An 18,553-nucleotide genomic window follows, 5' to 3' on the forward strand; every position below is an offset into this window, starting at 1 on the left:
ATTATTTACATGTTGGTATTGTATTGATATTGTATAATTGCACTGTAGGAGCTACAAACAATAGCATTTCACTGTACCTGCTGTAACATCTGCTCATCTGTGTACGTGACCAATACACTTTCATTTGATTTGTTGCATACAGTACATCTCTGATCTTGTCAATATCAGATTTGTATAAAACTTACTGTGAAGTAAAATCACAAGTCATCATCATAGTAGTACATTTGAGTACATAAAATACTTTTTGTTTCTTCTTCCCAGACGTATTGCACATTTCCCTAACGGTTTTGTTTCAATCACTTTGGCACATTTTTCAGATGTACAGTGTTAAAGTAAAACAACTCTAAGGTGATAACACTTGTAATGCCCCTGTCTTATGTTTAGAACTTTTAATTGTGCACACATCTTTCACCGCTGAGTCGTTCATGTAAAATCAAGTTTTTCGTGAAATATCATGACCACATTTTGTTTAGTCACCAATACACCAGATAATGATAGGCTCACCATTTAGTAATTTTAACTACCATTTAATACAATAGCAAAAAATGAAAGATACACATTTCAAATCTGTTCTTTTAAAGTGCTGAATGGAAAGAATAGTAGGTGGTAAATATCATTTTCCATTCAGTATGACACTTAAAAAATAATTATCCATTGGCAGGTTGTGAGCAAGTTGGGAAATATGTCAGCCTTACAGTTGAATTGTCCTTATACAGTACATACATAAGACACACTCAGAAGTAGGGGTATTGTAAAGCAGTTGACTACTGTAAAAACTTAGCAACGTGGTGTCTTCCTTTTATGCCCCATGCAACATTGTACAAGATCACCTTTTCTATGTGACTTGTCAACTGATACAGTCTCGCCTGTCTCTCTGCTTGAAATTCATCAGCTTTTAATGTAATTACAGCCATTCAGCAGCAGCCCTGTGCACAACACCTTAGCAAAACCCAAGCTTACTTTATGGCAATAGAGCTCCCTCTCACCTCTAGTGACTGGTTTTGAAGGTATTTCCCGACGTCTTCAGGACTTGGACACGTCCAATTTCGGTGTCAGTCTTGAACGATCTCCTTGTTCTGAAGAAAGCCTGTATGTATTTTCAAACACTAGAAAAGTAAGTCATCTTGGTTTTAGCTGTGAGGAAATGCATGAGAGCATTTCTAAATGAAGTCACTAATCATTCTGAATTTGATACAGAGAAGTAGAGGCTACATCTGACAAGCTCTCCGTTTTATCCTTAACTGAAATGGAAGCTGTAGCTTGGTCTGATTGGATTTAATTTGGTGTCTGTTTTTGTGTGGCCTTCTGTGTGTGTGTGTGTGTGTGTGTGTGTGTGTGTGTGTGTGTGTTTTGTTTATGTATCCTTCTCTGTGTGTGTGTGTGTGTGTGTGTGTGGGGGGGGGGGGGCTATGGAGGGGGGCTATGGACTGGCTATTCCCCGGTCATTCCCCAGTCATTCCCCAGTGTTTCTGGCTGAGGAGCTGTAGTGTGGTCAAAGCAGACTGAGTCAGAGTTTGTTGTGGCAGGCAGACAGGCAGTTCTAAAGGGCCAGTCTGTGTGCTATGGATTTCATGGAGGTGTTTTTTGTCTCTCTTGGCACTGCAGTCATGGTCTTTTATGGAGTGAAAATGGTCCGCTTTGCTAAGATGTTTCATCCCAGAGTTTGGTTCCCGCAGCCAGAGTCCTTCTTTACATCCTTGGGAGAGTGGGCAGGTGAGCTCTGAGTGTGTGTTTAAGCATGTGTGTTGACATGTTTAACTATACTTGTGGGGAGTGTGTGTGTGTGTGTGTGTGTTCACTGAATATTGCCATTGGAGGCAAAAATAAGTTATTTTATAAGTAAGTAATTGGGAAGAATCATCTGTAAGTAATGTCTCATGAAGTGGTTAAACATTTATATGAAAATGTTATACCCTTTCCCTGTAACACCTTGTGGCATCAAACCTCTGACAAGCTGGCTCTAAGGTATTGCACTGGATGTAAAGAAGTGTGGCAACTTGTGATCACAGTGTGATCTCACTGTGCAAATTATACTGAAGGACAACGAGTTCCATCTGGACCCAGATTAAACCCATTCATTTTTTCCCCAGAGCTTTAAATGTCTGGGTGCCTGGGGAACACTCTGTAAGGTCATTCACAGCCCAGTGGTTCAGTTAGGAGATTTTAAAGGGGCAATCAGCAGTTGCTGTATCAATTTTGGACTTATATTATAAATTAATAATATGCACCCATTGATTCTTGAAGAATACAACTTATAAATGCCTCATGAGTTTAGTTCAACGGTCATACCCCATCAGAACCTAAAATATACGCTTTTTATAATCCAATGTTTGTAAACAAAGTAAATGTAAACAAACACTATATAGCCTCAAAACATGGTTAAAACTCAAATGTTGATATCATAGATGGTCAGTCCTTGCATCCATAGCTCAGTCTATGAATTTGAGAGTGGTGACATTTCTTCAGCTGTCAGCTGTAAGGTTTCTTCACTGTTTTATTTGGCGCATGTGACTAATAAAATTTGATTTGATTTTGATTTGTTCCATCAGCTTTTTACTGAAACAGGGGCGGGGATTACGCTTTGTTATTGTTTCTACTGCTAATTGTCCCTTTAAAGAATAGAGGGGAGTTTAGGTGAGTGAATTAAAGTTGTTTTAAACACAACTATCAATGTCATGCCATAACTATCAATGTCGTGCCATAACTATCAATGTCATGACACAGCTATCAATGCCATTTTAATGTCACATTGATGTCATGTTGACACATTGTATTACCTGCTGGGGGTTGACATGTTATCTGACACGGTCATCTGGTAATATTATTGGACTGGCTGACATCATTGATAGTCCATGAAAGTGACTTGCGAAAGTATTCACCCCCTTGGCATTTTTCCTATTTTGTTGCCTTACAAACTGGAATTAAAACAGATTTTTGGGGGGTTTGTATAATTTGATTTACACAACATGCCTACCACTTTGAAGATGCAAAATATTTTTTATTGTGAAACAAACAAGAAATAACACCAAAAAACAAAACTTGAGCGTGCATAACTATTCATCCCCCCAAAGTCAATACTTTGTAGAACCATCTTTTGCAGCAATTACAGCTGCAAGTCTCTTGGGGTATGTCTCTATAAATCCTGTTGATCCTACTTGAGACGCAGACGTCTCAAGTAGGCACCTGGAAATGCAAATGCGCTACGCTAAATGCTAAATGTACTCGTTAAAACTCAAACGTTCATTAAAACACACATACAGGGTATTGAATTAAAGCTACACCCATTGTGAATCTAGCCAACAAGTTAGATTTTTAAAATGCTTTTCGGCGAAAGCATGAGAAGCTATTATCTGATAGCATGCAACACCCCAAAATGCCTGAAGGCGACGTAAACAAAATAATTAGCGTAGCCGGCGCTACACAAATAGCAGAAATAAAATATAAAACATTCATTACCTTTGACGAGCTTCTTTCTTGGCACTCCTATATGCCCCATAAACATCACTATTGGGTCTTTTTTTTCGATTAAATCGGTCCATATATACCCAAAATAACCATCTATGGAAACTGTGTAATTCAGAAAAAAACATAGTTTCAAAATGCTGCGTCATTTTTTAAAATTAAAAAAGGTGACGATAAACTTTCACAAAACACTTAGAAATACTTTTGTAATCCAACTTTAGGTATTAGTAAACGTTTATAATCTATCAAAATGATCATGGGGCGATGTGTATTCAATAGCTCCACGTCTTCAAATCATGGTCGAAAATCTCTCCTCCAAAACATCCTGTCGGAGACCGGAATAAATGGAATGTCTTTCCTTTGTTTGACTAATGCATCCGAGGCCCTATTTAATTTGGTGTCCTTTAAACAATACATGCAAGTGGCGCATGGATATTATTTTCAGCTTTCAGTGACCAGTTTTTCTTGCGCTTTTTGATGAAACACACGTTCTGTTATAATCACAGCCGTGATTTAACCAGTTTTAGAAACTTCAGAGAGTTTTCTATCCACACATACTAATCATATGCATATACTATATTCCTGGCATGAGTAGCAGGACGCTGAAATGTTGCGCGATTTTTAACAGAATGTTCGAAAAAGGAGGGGGTAGACTTAAGAGGTAATTAAGCTTGGCACATCTAGCCGCTAGGATTTTTGCCCATTCTTCAAGGCAAAACTGCTCCAGCTCCTTCAAGTTGGATGGAATCTGCTGGTGTACAGGAATCTTACCACAGATTCTCAATTGGATTGAGATGCCGATGGCAGCATGATCCTGCCACCACCATGCTTCACTGTGGGGATGGTGTTCTCGGGGTGATGAGAGGGGTTGGTTTTGCACCAGACATAGAGTTTCGTTGATGGACAAAAATATCAATTTTAGTCTCATCTGACCAGAATACCTTCTTCCATATGTTTGGGGGAGTCTCCCACATGCCTTTTGGCTTTTTTTTCTCATTAAGCAGTGGCTTTTTTCTTGCCACTCTTCCGTAGAGCCCAGCTCTGTGGAGTGTACGACTTAGAGTGGTCCTATGGACAGAAACACCAATCTCTGCTGTGGGGCTTTGCATCTCCTTCAGGGTTATCTTTGGTCTCTTTGTTGCCTCTCTTTGCCTGGTCCATGAGTTGTGTTGGGCGGCCCTCTCTTGGCAGGTTTGCTATGGTGCCATATTATTTCATTTTTTAAATAATGGATTTAATGGTGCTCCGTGGGATGTTCAAAGATTTGGATATATTTTTTTATAACCCAACCCTGATCTTTACTTCTCCACAACTTCATCCTTGACCTATTTGGAGAGCTCCTTTGTCTTCATTGTGTCAATTGTTTGGTGGTGCCCCTTGCTTAGTGGCGTTGCAGACTCTGGGGCCTTTCAGAACAGGTGCCTTGCGAAAGTATTCGGCCCCCTTGAACTTTGCGACCTTTTGCCACATTTCAGGCTTCAAACAAAAAGATATAAAACTGTATTGTTTTGTGAAGAATCAACAACAAGTGGGACACAATCATGAAGTGGAACGACATTTATTGGATATTTCAAACTTTTTTAACAAATCAAAAACTGAAAAATTGGGCGTGCAAAATTATTCAGCCCCTTTACTTTCAGTGCAGCAAACTCTCTCCAGAAGTTCAGTGAGGATCTCTGAATGATCCAATGTTGACCTAAATGACTAATGATGATAAATACAATCCACCTCTGTGTAATCAAGTCTCCGTATAAATGCACCTGCACTGTGATAGTCTCAGAGGTCCGTTAAAAGCGCAGAGAGCATCATGAAGAACAAGGAACACACCAGGCAGGTCCGAGATACTGTTGTGAAGAAGTTTAAAGCCGGATTTGGATACAAAAAGATTTCCCAAGCTTTAAACATCCCAAGGAGCACTGTGCAAGCGATAATATTGAAATGGAAGGAGTATCAGACCACTGCCAATCTACCAAGACCTGGCCGTCCCTCTAAACTTTCAGCTCATACAAGGAGAAGACTGATCAGAGATGCAGCCAAGAGGCCCATGATCACTCTGGATGAACTGCAGAGATCTACAGCTGAGGTGGGAGACTCTGTCCATAGGACAACAATCAGTCGTATATTGCACAAATCTGGCCTTTATGGAAGAGTGACAAGAAGAAAGCCATTTCTTAAAGATATCCATAAAAAGTGTCGTTTAAAGTTTGCCACAAGCCACCTGGGAGACACACCAAACATGTGGAAGAAGGTGCTCTGGTCAGATGAAACCAAAATTGAACTTTTTGGCAACAATGCAAAACGTTATGTTTGGCGTAAAAGCAACACAGCTGAACACCCTGAACACACCATCCCCACTGTCAAACATGGTGGTGGCAGTGTCATGGTTTGGGCCTGCTTTTCTTCAGCAGGGACAGGGAAGATGGTTGAAATTGATGGGAAGATGGATGGAGCCAAATACAGGACCATTCTGGAAGAAAACCTGATGGAGTCTGCAAAAGACCTGAGACTGGGACGGAGATTTGTCTTCCAACAAGACAATGATCCAAAACATAAAGCAAAATCTACAATGGAATGGTTCAAAAATAAACATATCCAGGTGTTAGAATGGCCAAGTCAAAGTCCAGACCTGAATCCAATCGAGAATCTGTGGAAAGAACTGAAAACTGCTGTTCACAAATGCTCTCCATCCAACCTCACTGAGCTCGAGCTGTTTTGCAAGGAGGAATGGGACAAAATGTCAGTCTCTCGATGTGCAAAACTGATAGAGACATACCCCAAGCGACTTACAGCTGTAATCGCAGCAAAAGGTGGCGCTACAAAGTATTAACTTAAGGGGGCTGAATAATTTTGCACGCCCAATTTTTCAGTTTTTGATTTGTTAAAAAAGTTTGAAATATCCAATAAATGTCATTCCACTTCATGATTGTGTCCCACTTGTTGTTGATTCTTCACAAAAAAATACAGTTTTATATCTTTGTGTTTGAATCCTGAAATGTGGCAAAAGGTCGCAAAGTTCAAGGGGGCCGAATACTTTCGCAAGGCACTGTATATATATACTGAGATCATCTGCCAGATCCTGTGACACTTAGATTGCACACAGGTGGACTTCATTTAACTAATTATGTGACTTCTGAAGGTAATTGGTTGCACTCAATCTTATGTAGGGGTTTCATAGCAAAGGGGGGAATATATATTCACTCACCACTTTTCCATTTTTTTAGACTTACGTGCCTTCAGAACGTTTTCACACCCTTTCACTTTTTCAAAATGTTGTTATGTTACAAAGTGGGATTAAAATTGATTTAATTTAATTGTACAATCTACACAAACTACTCTGTAATGTCAAAGTGGAAGAAAAATTCTAACATTTGTAAAAATAAATATGAAAAATAAAACACTATCTTGATGTTCAACCCTGTGAGTCAGTACATGTTAGAATAACATTTGGCAGAGATTACAGCTGTGAGTTTTTCTGAGTAAATCTCTAAGAGTTTTGCACACCTGGATTGTACAATATTTAACGTTATTCTTTTTTAGATTCTTCATGCTCTGTCAGGTTGGTTGTTGATCATTGCTAGACAGCCATTTTCAAGTCTTACCATATATTTCAAGTGAACAGTGGTACTTAGTGATGTGTTGTGTTGGATTTTCCCCAAACATAACACTTAATTTTAAAGTTAATTTCTTTGCCACATGTTTTGCAGTATTACTTTAGTGCATATTTTTTAAATATGTATATTCTGTACAGGCTTCCTTCTTTTCACTCTGTCAATTAGGTTTGTATTGTGGAATAATAATAATTGTGCACTCTCCTCAAACAATAGCATGGTAATCATTCACTGTAATAGCTACCGTAAATTGGACAGTGAAGTTAAATAAGCGTTCTGCCCATATCTGACACAGTTGAAGTCAGACGTTTACATACACATAGGTTGGAGTCATTAAAACTCTTTTTTTAACCACTCCACAAATTTCTTTAACAAACTATAGTTTTGGCAAGTTAGTTAGGACATCTACTTTGTCCATGACACAAGTCATTTTTCCAACAATTGTTTACAGACAGATTATTTCTCATATAACTCACTGTATCACAATTCCAGTGGGTCAGAAGTTTACATACACTAAGTTGACTGTGCCTTTAAACAGCTTGGAAAATTCCAGAAAATTATGTCATGGCTTTCGAAGCTTCTGACAGGCTAATTGACATCATTTGAGTCAATTGGAGGTGTACCTGTGGATGTATCTCAAGGCCTACATTCAAACTCAGTGCCTATTTGCTTGACATCATGGGAAAATCAAAAGAAATCAGCCAAGACCTCAGAATTTTTTTTGTAGACCTCCACAAGTCTGGTTCATCCTTGGGAACAATTTCCAAATACCTGAAGGTACCACGTTCATCTGTACAAACAATAGTACGCAAGTATAAACACCATGGGACCACGCAGCCGTCATACCGCTCAGGAAGGAGACTCGTTCTGTCTCCTAGAGATGAACGTACTTTGCTGTTGTTCTGGGATTGATTTACACGTTTCGCTCCAAAGGACCCTGTGAAGATGCTGGAGGAAACAGGTACAAAAGTATCTATATCCACAGTAAAATGAGTCCTATATGAACATAACCTGAAAGGCCGCTCAGCAAGGAAGAGGCCAATGCTCCAAAACCGCCATAAACAAGCCAGACTACGGTTTGTAATTGCACATGGTAACAAAGATGGTACTTTTTGGAGAATCATTCTCTGGTCAGATGAAACAAAAATAGAACTGTTTGGCCATAATGACCATCATTATGTTTGGAGGAGAAAGGGGAGGCTTGAAAGCCAACAAACCCCATCCCAACCTTGAAGCATGGGGGTGGCAGCATCATGTTGTGGGGGTGCTTTGCTGCAGGAGGGACTGGTGCACTTCACAAAATAGATGGCATCATGAGGGAGGAAAATTATGTGGATATTATGAGGCAACATCTCAAGACATAACTCAGGAAGTTAAAGCTTGGTCGCAAATGGGTTTTCCAAATGGACAATGACCCCAAGCATACTTGAAAAGTTGTGGAAAAATGGCTTAAGGACAACAAAGTCAAGGTATTGGAGTGGCCATCACAAAGCCCTGATCTCATCTCATCTCATCTCATCACAAAGCCCTGGCCTACAAACCTGACTCAGTTACACCAGCTCTGTCAGGAGGAATGGGCCAAATTTCACCCAACTTATTGTGGGCAGCTTGTGGAAGGCTACCCAAAGCGTTTGACCCAAGTTAAACAATTTAAAGGAAATACTACCAAATACTAATTGAGTGTGTAAACTTCTGACCAACTGGGAATGTGATGAAAGAAATAAAAGCTGAAATAAATAATGCTCTCTACTATTATTCTGACATTTCACATTCTTAAAATAAAGTGGTGATCCTAACTGACCTAAAACAGGGAATTTTTTACTAGGATTAAATGTCAGGAATTGTGAAAATCTGAGTTTAAATGTATTTGGCTAAGGTGTATGTAAACTTCCAACTTCAACTGTAGTTGAGATAATTTTTATGTTAAAATGATGTTAAACACCAAATCATGTTAAACACTTTTGCACACAGCGGGAGTCAATGAAACATATTATGTGACTTGTTAAGCAAATTTTTACTACTGAATTTATTTAAGCCTGCCATAACAAAATGGTTGTATACTTATTGATTCAAGACATTTCAGTTTTTCATTTTGGATGGATTTTGAAAACATAATTTAACTTTGACATCAAGGCTATTGTGTGTAGGCCAGTGATCTAAATTGAATCCATAAAAAATCAGGCTGTAACACAACAAAATGTGGAAAGGATGTGAATACTTTCTGAAGGCAGTTTATATAGTCAGACTTATATAGTCAGAAAGTCTCTGAGTCAGTTTCCTAAAAGATCATATCCTGACCTAATATTATACCACACGGTATGGGACATTGAGCACTACGCAATCCAAATACATACACGCCCACACACCAACTGAAACACACAGGGACACACACAACTAGTCCTGTGGTCCTGAGGGAGCAGTCAACTGGTGTTACTGGGTCCTCTTCTCCTCTGAGTGTGTTCTGCCTCCCACAGTGCTATAAACTGTGGTGTTCTCTTTCCACATAAAGGACCAACAATACACAGCCTGACCACCTCCCTTTTCCCAAGCTCTGCTTCTATTCCATTCCAATCCAGCACAGGGGGGAAAAAAGCAATTAGAACAGTATGTTCTGGAGCGTATTATCCTCTTCCTTCCCCTTAACCTGGAGGAGTCTCTCAAGCTCATTTGAAATCAAATGAACATATGATTGTTTCTCTTTCTCTGTTTCCTTTCACTATCAAGCGTTTTTGAGTGTTCGCGACATGTTTGGTTAGAGTGTGTGAGTATGTGTATTTGTGTAGCCTTCAGTCTGTGTATGTGTGTGTTTGTGTAGCCTTCAGTCTGTGTCTGTGTGTTTGTGTGTGTTTGTGTAGCCTTCGGTATTTGTCTGTTTGTGTAGCCTTCATTATTTGTCTGTTTGTGTTGCCTTCGGTATTTGTCTGTTTGTGTAGCCTTCAGTATTTGTCTGTGTGTGTGTGCTTGTGTAGCCTTCAGTGTGTGTCTTTGTGTTGTGTGTGTTTGTGTAGCCTTCAGTGTCCCATACCGTGTTGTTTCTAATTCTTCCTCTGTGGGAAGTTTTTGGTGCGTCAAGATGTGCTTTGCGTCTGTTCTTGCTTCATCTCTCTGCCCTGAAGCAATGCAGGAGAAGACAAGGGGAGGAAAACAGACAGTCTGGACATTGTACATTCAGAGGAGACTGGATATACTTCCGCTAGCTAATGAGGGAGAAAGACATGCAGGCTAGCTTAGACAGCCCTAAGACCACTCAGTTCTGTTCAGATACTGCTGCCTTTGTTATTTTAAGGTCAATAAACAATGCAGCCTTAACATCCCTCCCTTCCCCTCAGAGTGGAACATACCAGGGCTTCTGTGGTAGAGTTTGATTCGAAGGTTCTCGAAGGCTGGAGTTTTTATTCTGAACTTTTATGTTCACTATCACTGTATGTGTGTGTTTGTGTTCCCAAGCATATGCAATTAGTGAATTGCATTAGTCAAAGACAAACAAGGTTTACTGAGGCATGGTGAAGACGAACATTTTTAGTTTTTGTTCGCTCTTCAAGCCAGGCACTGCCTCATGGTCAGAAAGTATGGATGAGCTTGTTACTGGGACCACAGAGAAATAAACACCGGACTGCAAACACCGCAGCAATATTGAAAACACTCCAAATAATTATGCAATTTATGAAAGTAATGTATCTCTTTTGCTAGCATGACACTGTATAAAAATGAATAGTCCAAATCTGAAATTGTAGTGTTTTGCTTAGTTGCCCAATACAATTAACCCTGAATTCTGTATCTATGGACGCAACCCAGACATTCATTCTAAATGTTCCATTGCCATACTGGCTGACAACGTTCTTATCCCTTGCTTGCTTGATAGCCAACTATGACTAACTTACAGTCACGTCAAACAGTGCAGCCAGAATAATAGTTTAAGCTGTTTTCTAGTGACATTGTTTTGGATACATCCATAACAATGAGCAAATGAAGCACGATTTCGCCTGTGCTCTCTCATTAGGACACTGTTGTTCAGAGGAACTAGCCATCAACACAGCTAACACAATAACCTCAAACTGAAGCTGGAAAGACCGCAAACTAGCTACACTTTGTTTCGTTGACCTTTTTTCAATTGACATTTCTTTGTAAATATCCAGAAAAATGATGCCAGCTGATTCATGATTTCGACTGGCTGAGAAACTCTGCCTGCCTGTCTCGCTCTCGTCCCAACCCCGACACGTTCATTACTATGGGACAGCTGGAGATCCAATTTAAATATTGAAACAATGTTTTATTAAGTGTCAGAGAGACAGAAAGCAAGGTTTGTACAAATCTCCGCTGTTGAAAACTAAATGTTAGTCTAAAAGAAATGTGAGATAATGTCTAGATGTTTTTTATAGTGGAGATCAAGTTTATAAGGTGCCTGGCTGGGCTGATGAGACAGTGGATTGTGCAGTCAGATGGAACAGAGTAAATAGGCATTTAACGTTGTAGATTTAGCCGGTGGTAACTTGTGGAATAGACTCCAGCTGGAATGCAGTTTTAACCAATCAGCATTCAGGATTAGACCCACCCATTGTAAAATGTCAGTGTATAAAACACACAGACAGTTCTAGAATGAGTACATACTGCATGTGTGTGCGTGAACAGAAATCAGACTCATCAGGACAAAGGTCAAATTAAACACACAGAGACTGATCTCCTGTTGGTTCTCTGTCCTTGCGGTCCTTTTATCAGAACTGAGGAACACGCTGTATGTATATGAGTACACTGTGTCAGGACAAGATAGCACATGCAAACAAACACAGAAGAAAATTCCTATTTTTATTGTCTGCAGGAGAGGAGAGGGAAGAGGAAAGGGAAGTTCTAAGTGGAGCAGTACACCCATGCTGTGGTGAATGAAGCCTGTAGTGGTGGGAAATGTTACTGCCTGGTTACTTCTATCAGCTATGTGGAAAGAGATTTCCAGTGACATCCTATCCCACCTTCCTCTGTTGCAGTGGTCACTGGTGGGTCAGACGGAATAGGGAGGGCATATGCCTTTGAAGTAAGTTCCCATTGTTGTTTCTGAATATGCCTGTGACATCCCACCTGTCCATCACTATCTCCTACGGTTTAATGCTACCTGTCTGTCCATCACTAACTCCTGTGGTTCAACCCTACCTGTCTGTCCAACACTAACTCCTGTGGTTCAACCCTACCTGTCTGTCCATCACTGACTCTTGGTTTCTCAAATGATTGCCTCGCCTCGTTCACCAACTACTTCTCTGATAGAGTTCAGTGTGTCAAATCGGAGGGTCTGTTGTCCGGACCTCTGGCAGTCTCTATGGGGGTGCCACATGGTACAATTCTTGGACCGATTCTCTTCTCTGTATACATCAATGATGTCGCTCTTGCTGCTGGTGAGTCTCTGATCCACCTCTACGCAGACGACACCATTCTGTATACTTCTGGCCCTTCTTTGGACACTGTGTTAACAACCCTCCAGGCAAGCTTCAATGCCATACAACTCTCCTTCCATGGCCTCCAATTGCTCTTAAATACAAGTAAAACTAAATGCATGCTCTTCAACCGATCGCTGCCTGCACCTGCCCGCCTGTCCATCATCACTACTCTGGACGGCTCTGACTTAGAATACGTGGACAACTACAAATACCTAGGTGTCTGGTTAGACTGTAAACTCTCCTTCCAGACCCACATCAAACATCTCCAATCCAAAGTTAAATTTAGAATTGGCTTCCTATTTCGCAACAAAGCATCCTTCACTCATGCTGCCAAACATACCCTTGTAAAACTGACCATCCTACCAATCCTCGACTTCGGCGATGTCATATACTACCCACCATTGTGACCTGTACGCTCTCGTTGGCTGGCCCTCGCTTCATACTCGTTGCCAAACCCACTGGCTCCAGGTCATCTACAAAACCCTGCTGGGTAAAGTCCCCCTCATCTCAGCTCGCTGGTCACCATAGCATCACCCACCTATAGCACGCGCTCCAGCAGGTATATCTCTCTGGTCACTCCCAAAACCAATTCTTTCTTTGCCCTTCTCTCCTTCCAGTTCTCTGCTGCCAATGACTGTAACGGACTACAAAAATCTCTGAAACTGGAAACACTTATCTCCCTCACTAGCTTTAAGCACCAGCTGTCAGAGCAGCTCACAGATTACTGCACCTGTACATAGCACATCTGTAATTTAGCCCAAACAACTACCTCTTTCCCTACTGTATTTGTTTTTATTTGATTTATTTTGCTCCTTTGCACCCCATTATTTTTATTTCTACTTTGCACATTCTTCCACTGCAAATCTACCATTCCAGTGTTTTACTTGCTATATTGTATTTACTTTGCCACCATGGCCTTTTTTTGCCTTTACCTCCCTTATCTCACCTCATTTGCTCACATTGTATATAGACTTGTTTCTACTGTATAATTGACTGTATGTTTGTTTTACTCCATGTGTAACTCTGTGTCGTTGTATGTGTCAAACTGCTTTGCTTTATCTGGCCAGGTCGCAATTGTAAATGAGAACTTGTTCTCAAGTTGCCTACCTGGTTAAATAAAGGTGAAATAAAATGTAAAATTAAAATGTAAAAACTCCTGTGGTTCAACCCTACCTGTCTGTCCATCACTAACTCCTGTGGTTCAACACTACCTGTCGTTCCATCACTAACTCCTGTGGTTCAACACTACCTGTCGTTCCATCACTAACTCCTGTGGTTCAACCCTACCTGTCTGTCCATCACTAACTCCTGTGGTTCAACACTACCTGTCTGTCCATCACTGACTCCTGTGGTTCAACCCTAACTGTCTGTCCATCACTAACTCCTGTGGTTCAATCCCACCTGTCTATTTATTACTAACTCCTGTTGTTCCATCCCACTTGTGCAGCTGGCAGGACGTGGGCTGAACGTGGTGATCCTGAGCAGAACCAAGGACAAACTGGATCGGGTGGCACTGGAGATAGGTGGGAGGAACTAACATCCTTCTTCTTCTGGGATGAGCAACATTGTCATTGGGGACTGTTTAGATGTTAGGTCAATGGGATCAATGATGTATCTATTGATCTTCATTCCGTGACATTGCTCTTTCACAGAAGAAACCACGGGTCAGAAAGTGAAAGTGATCGTAGCTGACTTCACTGAGGATGACATGTACGAGTGCATTAAGGAGAAGCTGAAAGGCTTAAATATTGGTGTATTAGGTACGTGGTTTTCAGATTTTTGTAAGTGCAGTAAGTCGTGTCATTCAGTCGTATTTATTGGAAATGTTAAAAATGAGTTTATAAACGGGGTGGTTTGAGCTCTGAATGATGGTTGGCTGAAAGTCATGGTATATCAGACTATATTCCACGGCTATGACAAAAAATATCTATATTTTGAAGGTTCTAATTACGTTGGTAACCAGTTTTTAATAGCAATAAGGCACAATAAGGGTTTGTGGTATATGGCCAACATACCACAGCTAACGGCTGTATCCAGGTATTCCGTGTTGCATTGTGCGTTCAGAACAGCCCTAAGCCTTGGTACATTGGCCATATACCACACCTCCTTGGGACTTATTGCTTAAGTATAGTATTATAAATAAGTCAAGGAGAAATAATGATCTCCAAAAATGGTCTACCTAATGTCAATGAAAGTTAACATTTTATCCAATCCACACAGTGAATAACGTGGGGATTCTACCCAGTCATATTCCCTGCAAGTTCCTGCAGACTAAATACCTGGAACAGGTGAGAGGAGTCAGACACTATTGGTTATCTATTAGCCTGTCCTCGTACCTCACATGTCCTCTCACCTACATTGATCTTACCTGGTGGGAGACGGAAGACAAGGAAAGGGAAACACACTTCACTATTGTATTTTTTTTTCATTCCAGAAAATTACTAAAGTGATCAACTGCAATGTGAAAGCCTTGGTCAAGGTGGGTAGACTTACTGCTATTGAATTGCATCAGGTGTTTATGCATAAAAAGGTATACCTCAGGATGTTGGCAATGACGCCCTTTATCCACTTCCCCAGAGTCAGATGAACTCTTGGATACCATTTTTATGTCTCTGTGTCCTGTATGAGGGAAGTTATAGGTTGTTTTGCGAGCCAATGATAAGTAGCGTTAGCGCAATGAGTGGAAGTCTATGGGTATCGCTTTAGGTGTCTTCTTGTTTTTAACGGACTTGTCTTATACTTTATCCCACAGATGTGCCAAATAGTCCTGCCAGGGATGGAGATGAGGTGTTTTTGGAGAGAGGTTTTCCTCAATATAATATTGAGACGTCACACCGTCAATTAATCAAAAGTCCAGTTTACTGAAATTGTCTGTTGATTGCTTGATGAACATATGTTGATGAATGTTAGGAGTAGAGCTTGAATAGTCCTGACCAGAGCCATGTATTTGGATGTATATTCTCTTATGCCCTTACAGAGGGAAGGGAATGATCGTGAACATCTCCTCTGGTGTGGCCAGTGTTCCTTCCCCCATATACACCATGTACTCTGCATCAAAGGCTAGTACAGATCTGCTCTGTCTTTCACTTTGAAATCGCTTCTCTTAGCTTAATTTAAGTACAGGATGATCAGTAAGTTGTTGAAAAATTATTCTGGAATTAGTGTAACAAATAATCAAAGTGATTTCAATGTTTCTATGTGTCGGTCTTTGTCCAGGTGTTTGTGGAGAGGTTCTCTCAAGGTCTGCAGGCTGAATATAAAGCTAAAGGAGTCATGATACAGGTGCAGTGATACATCTAAGCATCAGTGTGCATGGATCTATTTTAGATTCATACGAAAGGGGGAAGGGTGCTCAAATGATCCGTATGTGCACTGACTGTGCACTGGGGATCTGCTATCAGAGCTGGGGTGAATTCTATAGAAATTCAGTCAGTTTAGCTGGTGAATTTAAATTCTAGCTTAATCAATAATTTAAAAAAGTACTCAAGGGAAAAAAATGCCACTTTTCAATTGGAAGTTGAATTCACTTCCACACTTGACTGATTTGAAATGGAACTGAGCTCTGACTTTGTCTTCTCTATTTGTCTGATTTACTCTATTCATCTTTCCTGTATCTCTGTGTCACAGGCAGTGGCTCCATTTGGCGTGTCCACCCCCATGACAGGCTACCAGAAGCCCAACATGGTGACCCTGACAGCAGAGGACTTCGTCAGGTCGTCCCTGGAGTACCTCCTAGCCGGGGACAAGACCTACGGCAGCATTTGTCACACAGTACTGGTAAAACACATGAGAACATTTACAGATTTGGAAAGGAGAAGTATTTACAGTGTATAGTCAGAGCCATCACTGAAACCATGCCACTTGCCTCTCTCCCTCCTACAGGGTTGGATGGTAAAGACTGTTCCCAAGCAGATCCTCCATAGTGAGAGCATGCAGGACAGTCTACTGGAATATGTGAAGAAAAGACTGGGGAAATAGGTGATAGATCACACATACAGTGCCTTGCGAAAGTATTCGGCCCCCTTGAACTTTGCGACCTTTTGCCACATTTCAGGCTTAAAACATAAAGATATAAAACTGTATTTTTTTGTGAAGAATCAACAACAAGTGGGACACAATCATGAAGTGGAACGACATTTATTGGATATTTCAAACTTTTTTAACAAATCAAAAACTGAAAAATTGGGCGTGCAAAATTATTCAGCCCCTTTACTTTCACTGCAGCAAACTCTCTCCAGAAGTTCAGTGAGGATCTCTGAATGATCCAATGTTGACCTAAATGACTAATGATGATAAACACAATCCACCTGTATGTAATCAAGTCTCCGTATAAATGCACCTGCACTGTGATAGTCTCAGAGGTCCGTTAAAAGCGCAGAGAGCATCATGAAGAACAAGGAACACACCAGGCAGGTCCGAGATACTGTTGTGAAGAAGTTTAAAGCCGGATTTGGATACAAAAAGATTTCCCAAGCTTTAAACATCCCAAGGAGCACTGTGCAAGCGATAATATTGAAATGGAAGGAGTATCAGACCACTGCAAATCTACCAAGACCTGGCCGTCCCTCTAAACTTTCAGCTCATACAAGGAGAAGACTGATCAGAGATGCAGCCAAGAGGCCCATGATCACTCTGGATGAACTGCAGAGATCTACAGCTGAGGTGGGAGACTCTGTCCATAGGACAACAATCAGTCGTATATTGCACAAATCTGGCCTTTATGGAAGAGTGGCAAGAAGAAAGCCATTTCTTAAAGATATCCATAAAAAGTGTTGTTTAAAGTTTGCCACAAGCCACCTGGGAGACACACCAAACATGTGGAAGAAGGTGTTCTGGTCAGATGAAACCAAAATTGAACTTTTTGGCAACAATGCAAAACGTTATGTTTGGCGTAAAAGCAACACAGCTCATCACTCTGAACACACCATCCCCACTGTCAAACATGGTGGTGGCAGCATCATGGTTTGGGCCTGCTTTTCTTCAGCAAGGACAGGGAAGATGTTAAAATTGATGGGAAGATGGATGGAGCCAAATACAGGACCATTCTGGAAGAAAACCTGATGTAGTCTGCAAAAGACCTGAGACTGGGACGGAGATTTGTCTTCCAACAAGACAATGATAAAAAACATAAAGCAAAATCTACAATGGAATGGTTCAAAAATAAACATATCCAGGTGTTAGAATCGCCAAGTCAAAGTCCAGACCTGAATCCAATCGAGAATCTGTGGAAAGAACTGAAAACTGCTGTTCACAAATGCTCTCCATCCAACCTCACTGAGCTCGAGCTGTTTTGCAAGGAGGAATGGGAAAAAATGTCAGTCTCTCGATGTGCAAAACTGATAGAGACATACCCCAAGCGACTTACAGCTGTAATCACAGCAAAAGGTGGCGCTACAAAGTATTAACTCAAGGGGGCTGAATAATTTTGCACGCCCAATTTTTCAGTTTTTGATTTGTTAAAAAAGTTTGAAATATCCAATGAATGTCGTTCCACTTCATGATTGTGTCCCACTTGTTGTTGATTCTTCACAAAAAAATACAGTTTTATATCTTTATGTTTGAAGCCTGAAATGTGGCAAAAGGTCCCAAAGTTCAAGGGGGCCGAATACTTTCGCAAGGCACTGTACACTATTTTGTCATCATATACTGTGCTTTCAGAAAGTATTCACACCCCTTGACTTTTTCCACATTTTGTTGTGTTACGGCCTGAAATTGATTAAATTGAGATTGTGTAAATGGCCCATAATGTTTTTAGACATTTTTACAAATGAATAAAAATTAAAAGCTGACATTTCTTGAGTCAATAGGTATTCAACCCCTTTGTTATGGCAAGCCTAAATAAGTTCAGGAGTACAAATGTCCTTAACAAGTCACATAAGTTACATGGACTAACTCTGTGCTCAATAATAGTGTTTAACATGATTTTTGAATAACTACCGCATTTCTGTACCCCACACATACAATTGCCTGTAAGGTTCAGTTGAGCAGTGAATTTCAAAACACAGATTCAACCACAAAGACCAGGGAGGCTTTCCAATGCCTCGCAAAGAAGGGCACCTA

General features: G+C 40.6%; 1 protein-coding gene across 1 annotated transcript; it reads left to right on the plus strand.

The window, feature by feature from the left end:
• The first annotated feature begins 1,455 nt into the window (after positions 1-1,455).
• Positions 1,456-18,297, plus strand: LOC110536292 (17-beta-hydroxysteroid dehydrogenase type 3). Its single transcript, XM_021622015.3, has 11 exons — positions 1,456-1,713; positions 12,050-12,096; positions 13,941-14,016; positions 14,146-14,253; positions 14,714-14,781; positions 14,928-14,972; positions 15,246-15,280; positions 15,471-15,552; positions 15,710-15,775; positions 16,121-16,270; positions 16,376-18,297. Exons 1-11 carry the CDS (start codon positions 1,563-1,565, stop codon positions 16,469-16,471), a joined length of 924 nt encoding a protein of 307 aa, XP_021477690.1. The 5' UTR covers positions 1,456-1,562; the 3' UTR covers positions 16,472-18,297.
• The last annotated feature ends 256 nt before the right edge of the window (positions 18,298-18,553 follow it).

This window comes from Oncorhynchus mykiss, chromosome 11 (genome assembly GCF_057628025.1).
Source record: "Oncorhynchus mykiss isolate SJ-2025 chromosome 11, ASM5762802v1, whole genome shotgun sequence".
Lineage (NCBI taxonomy): Eukaryota > Metazoa > Chordata > Actinopteri > Salmoniformes > Salmonidae > Oncorhynchus > Oncorhynchus mykiss.

Coding starts and splice junctions, on each gene's coding strand:
- LOC110536292 (XM_021622015.3), top strand. CDS start 1,563: ATGGATTTCATGGAGGTGTTTTTTGTCTCTCTTGGCACTGCAGTCATG. Junction 14,017..14,145: donor TCGGGTGGCACTGGAGATAG/GTGGGAGGAACT, acceptor GCTCTTTCACAG/AAGAAACCACGGGTCAGAAA. Junction 15,281..15,470: donor CTGCCAGGGATGGAGATGAG/GTGTTTTTGGAG, acceptor ATGCCCTTACAG/AGGGAAGGGAATGATCGTGA.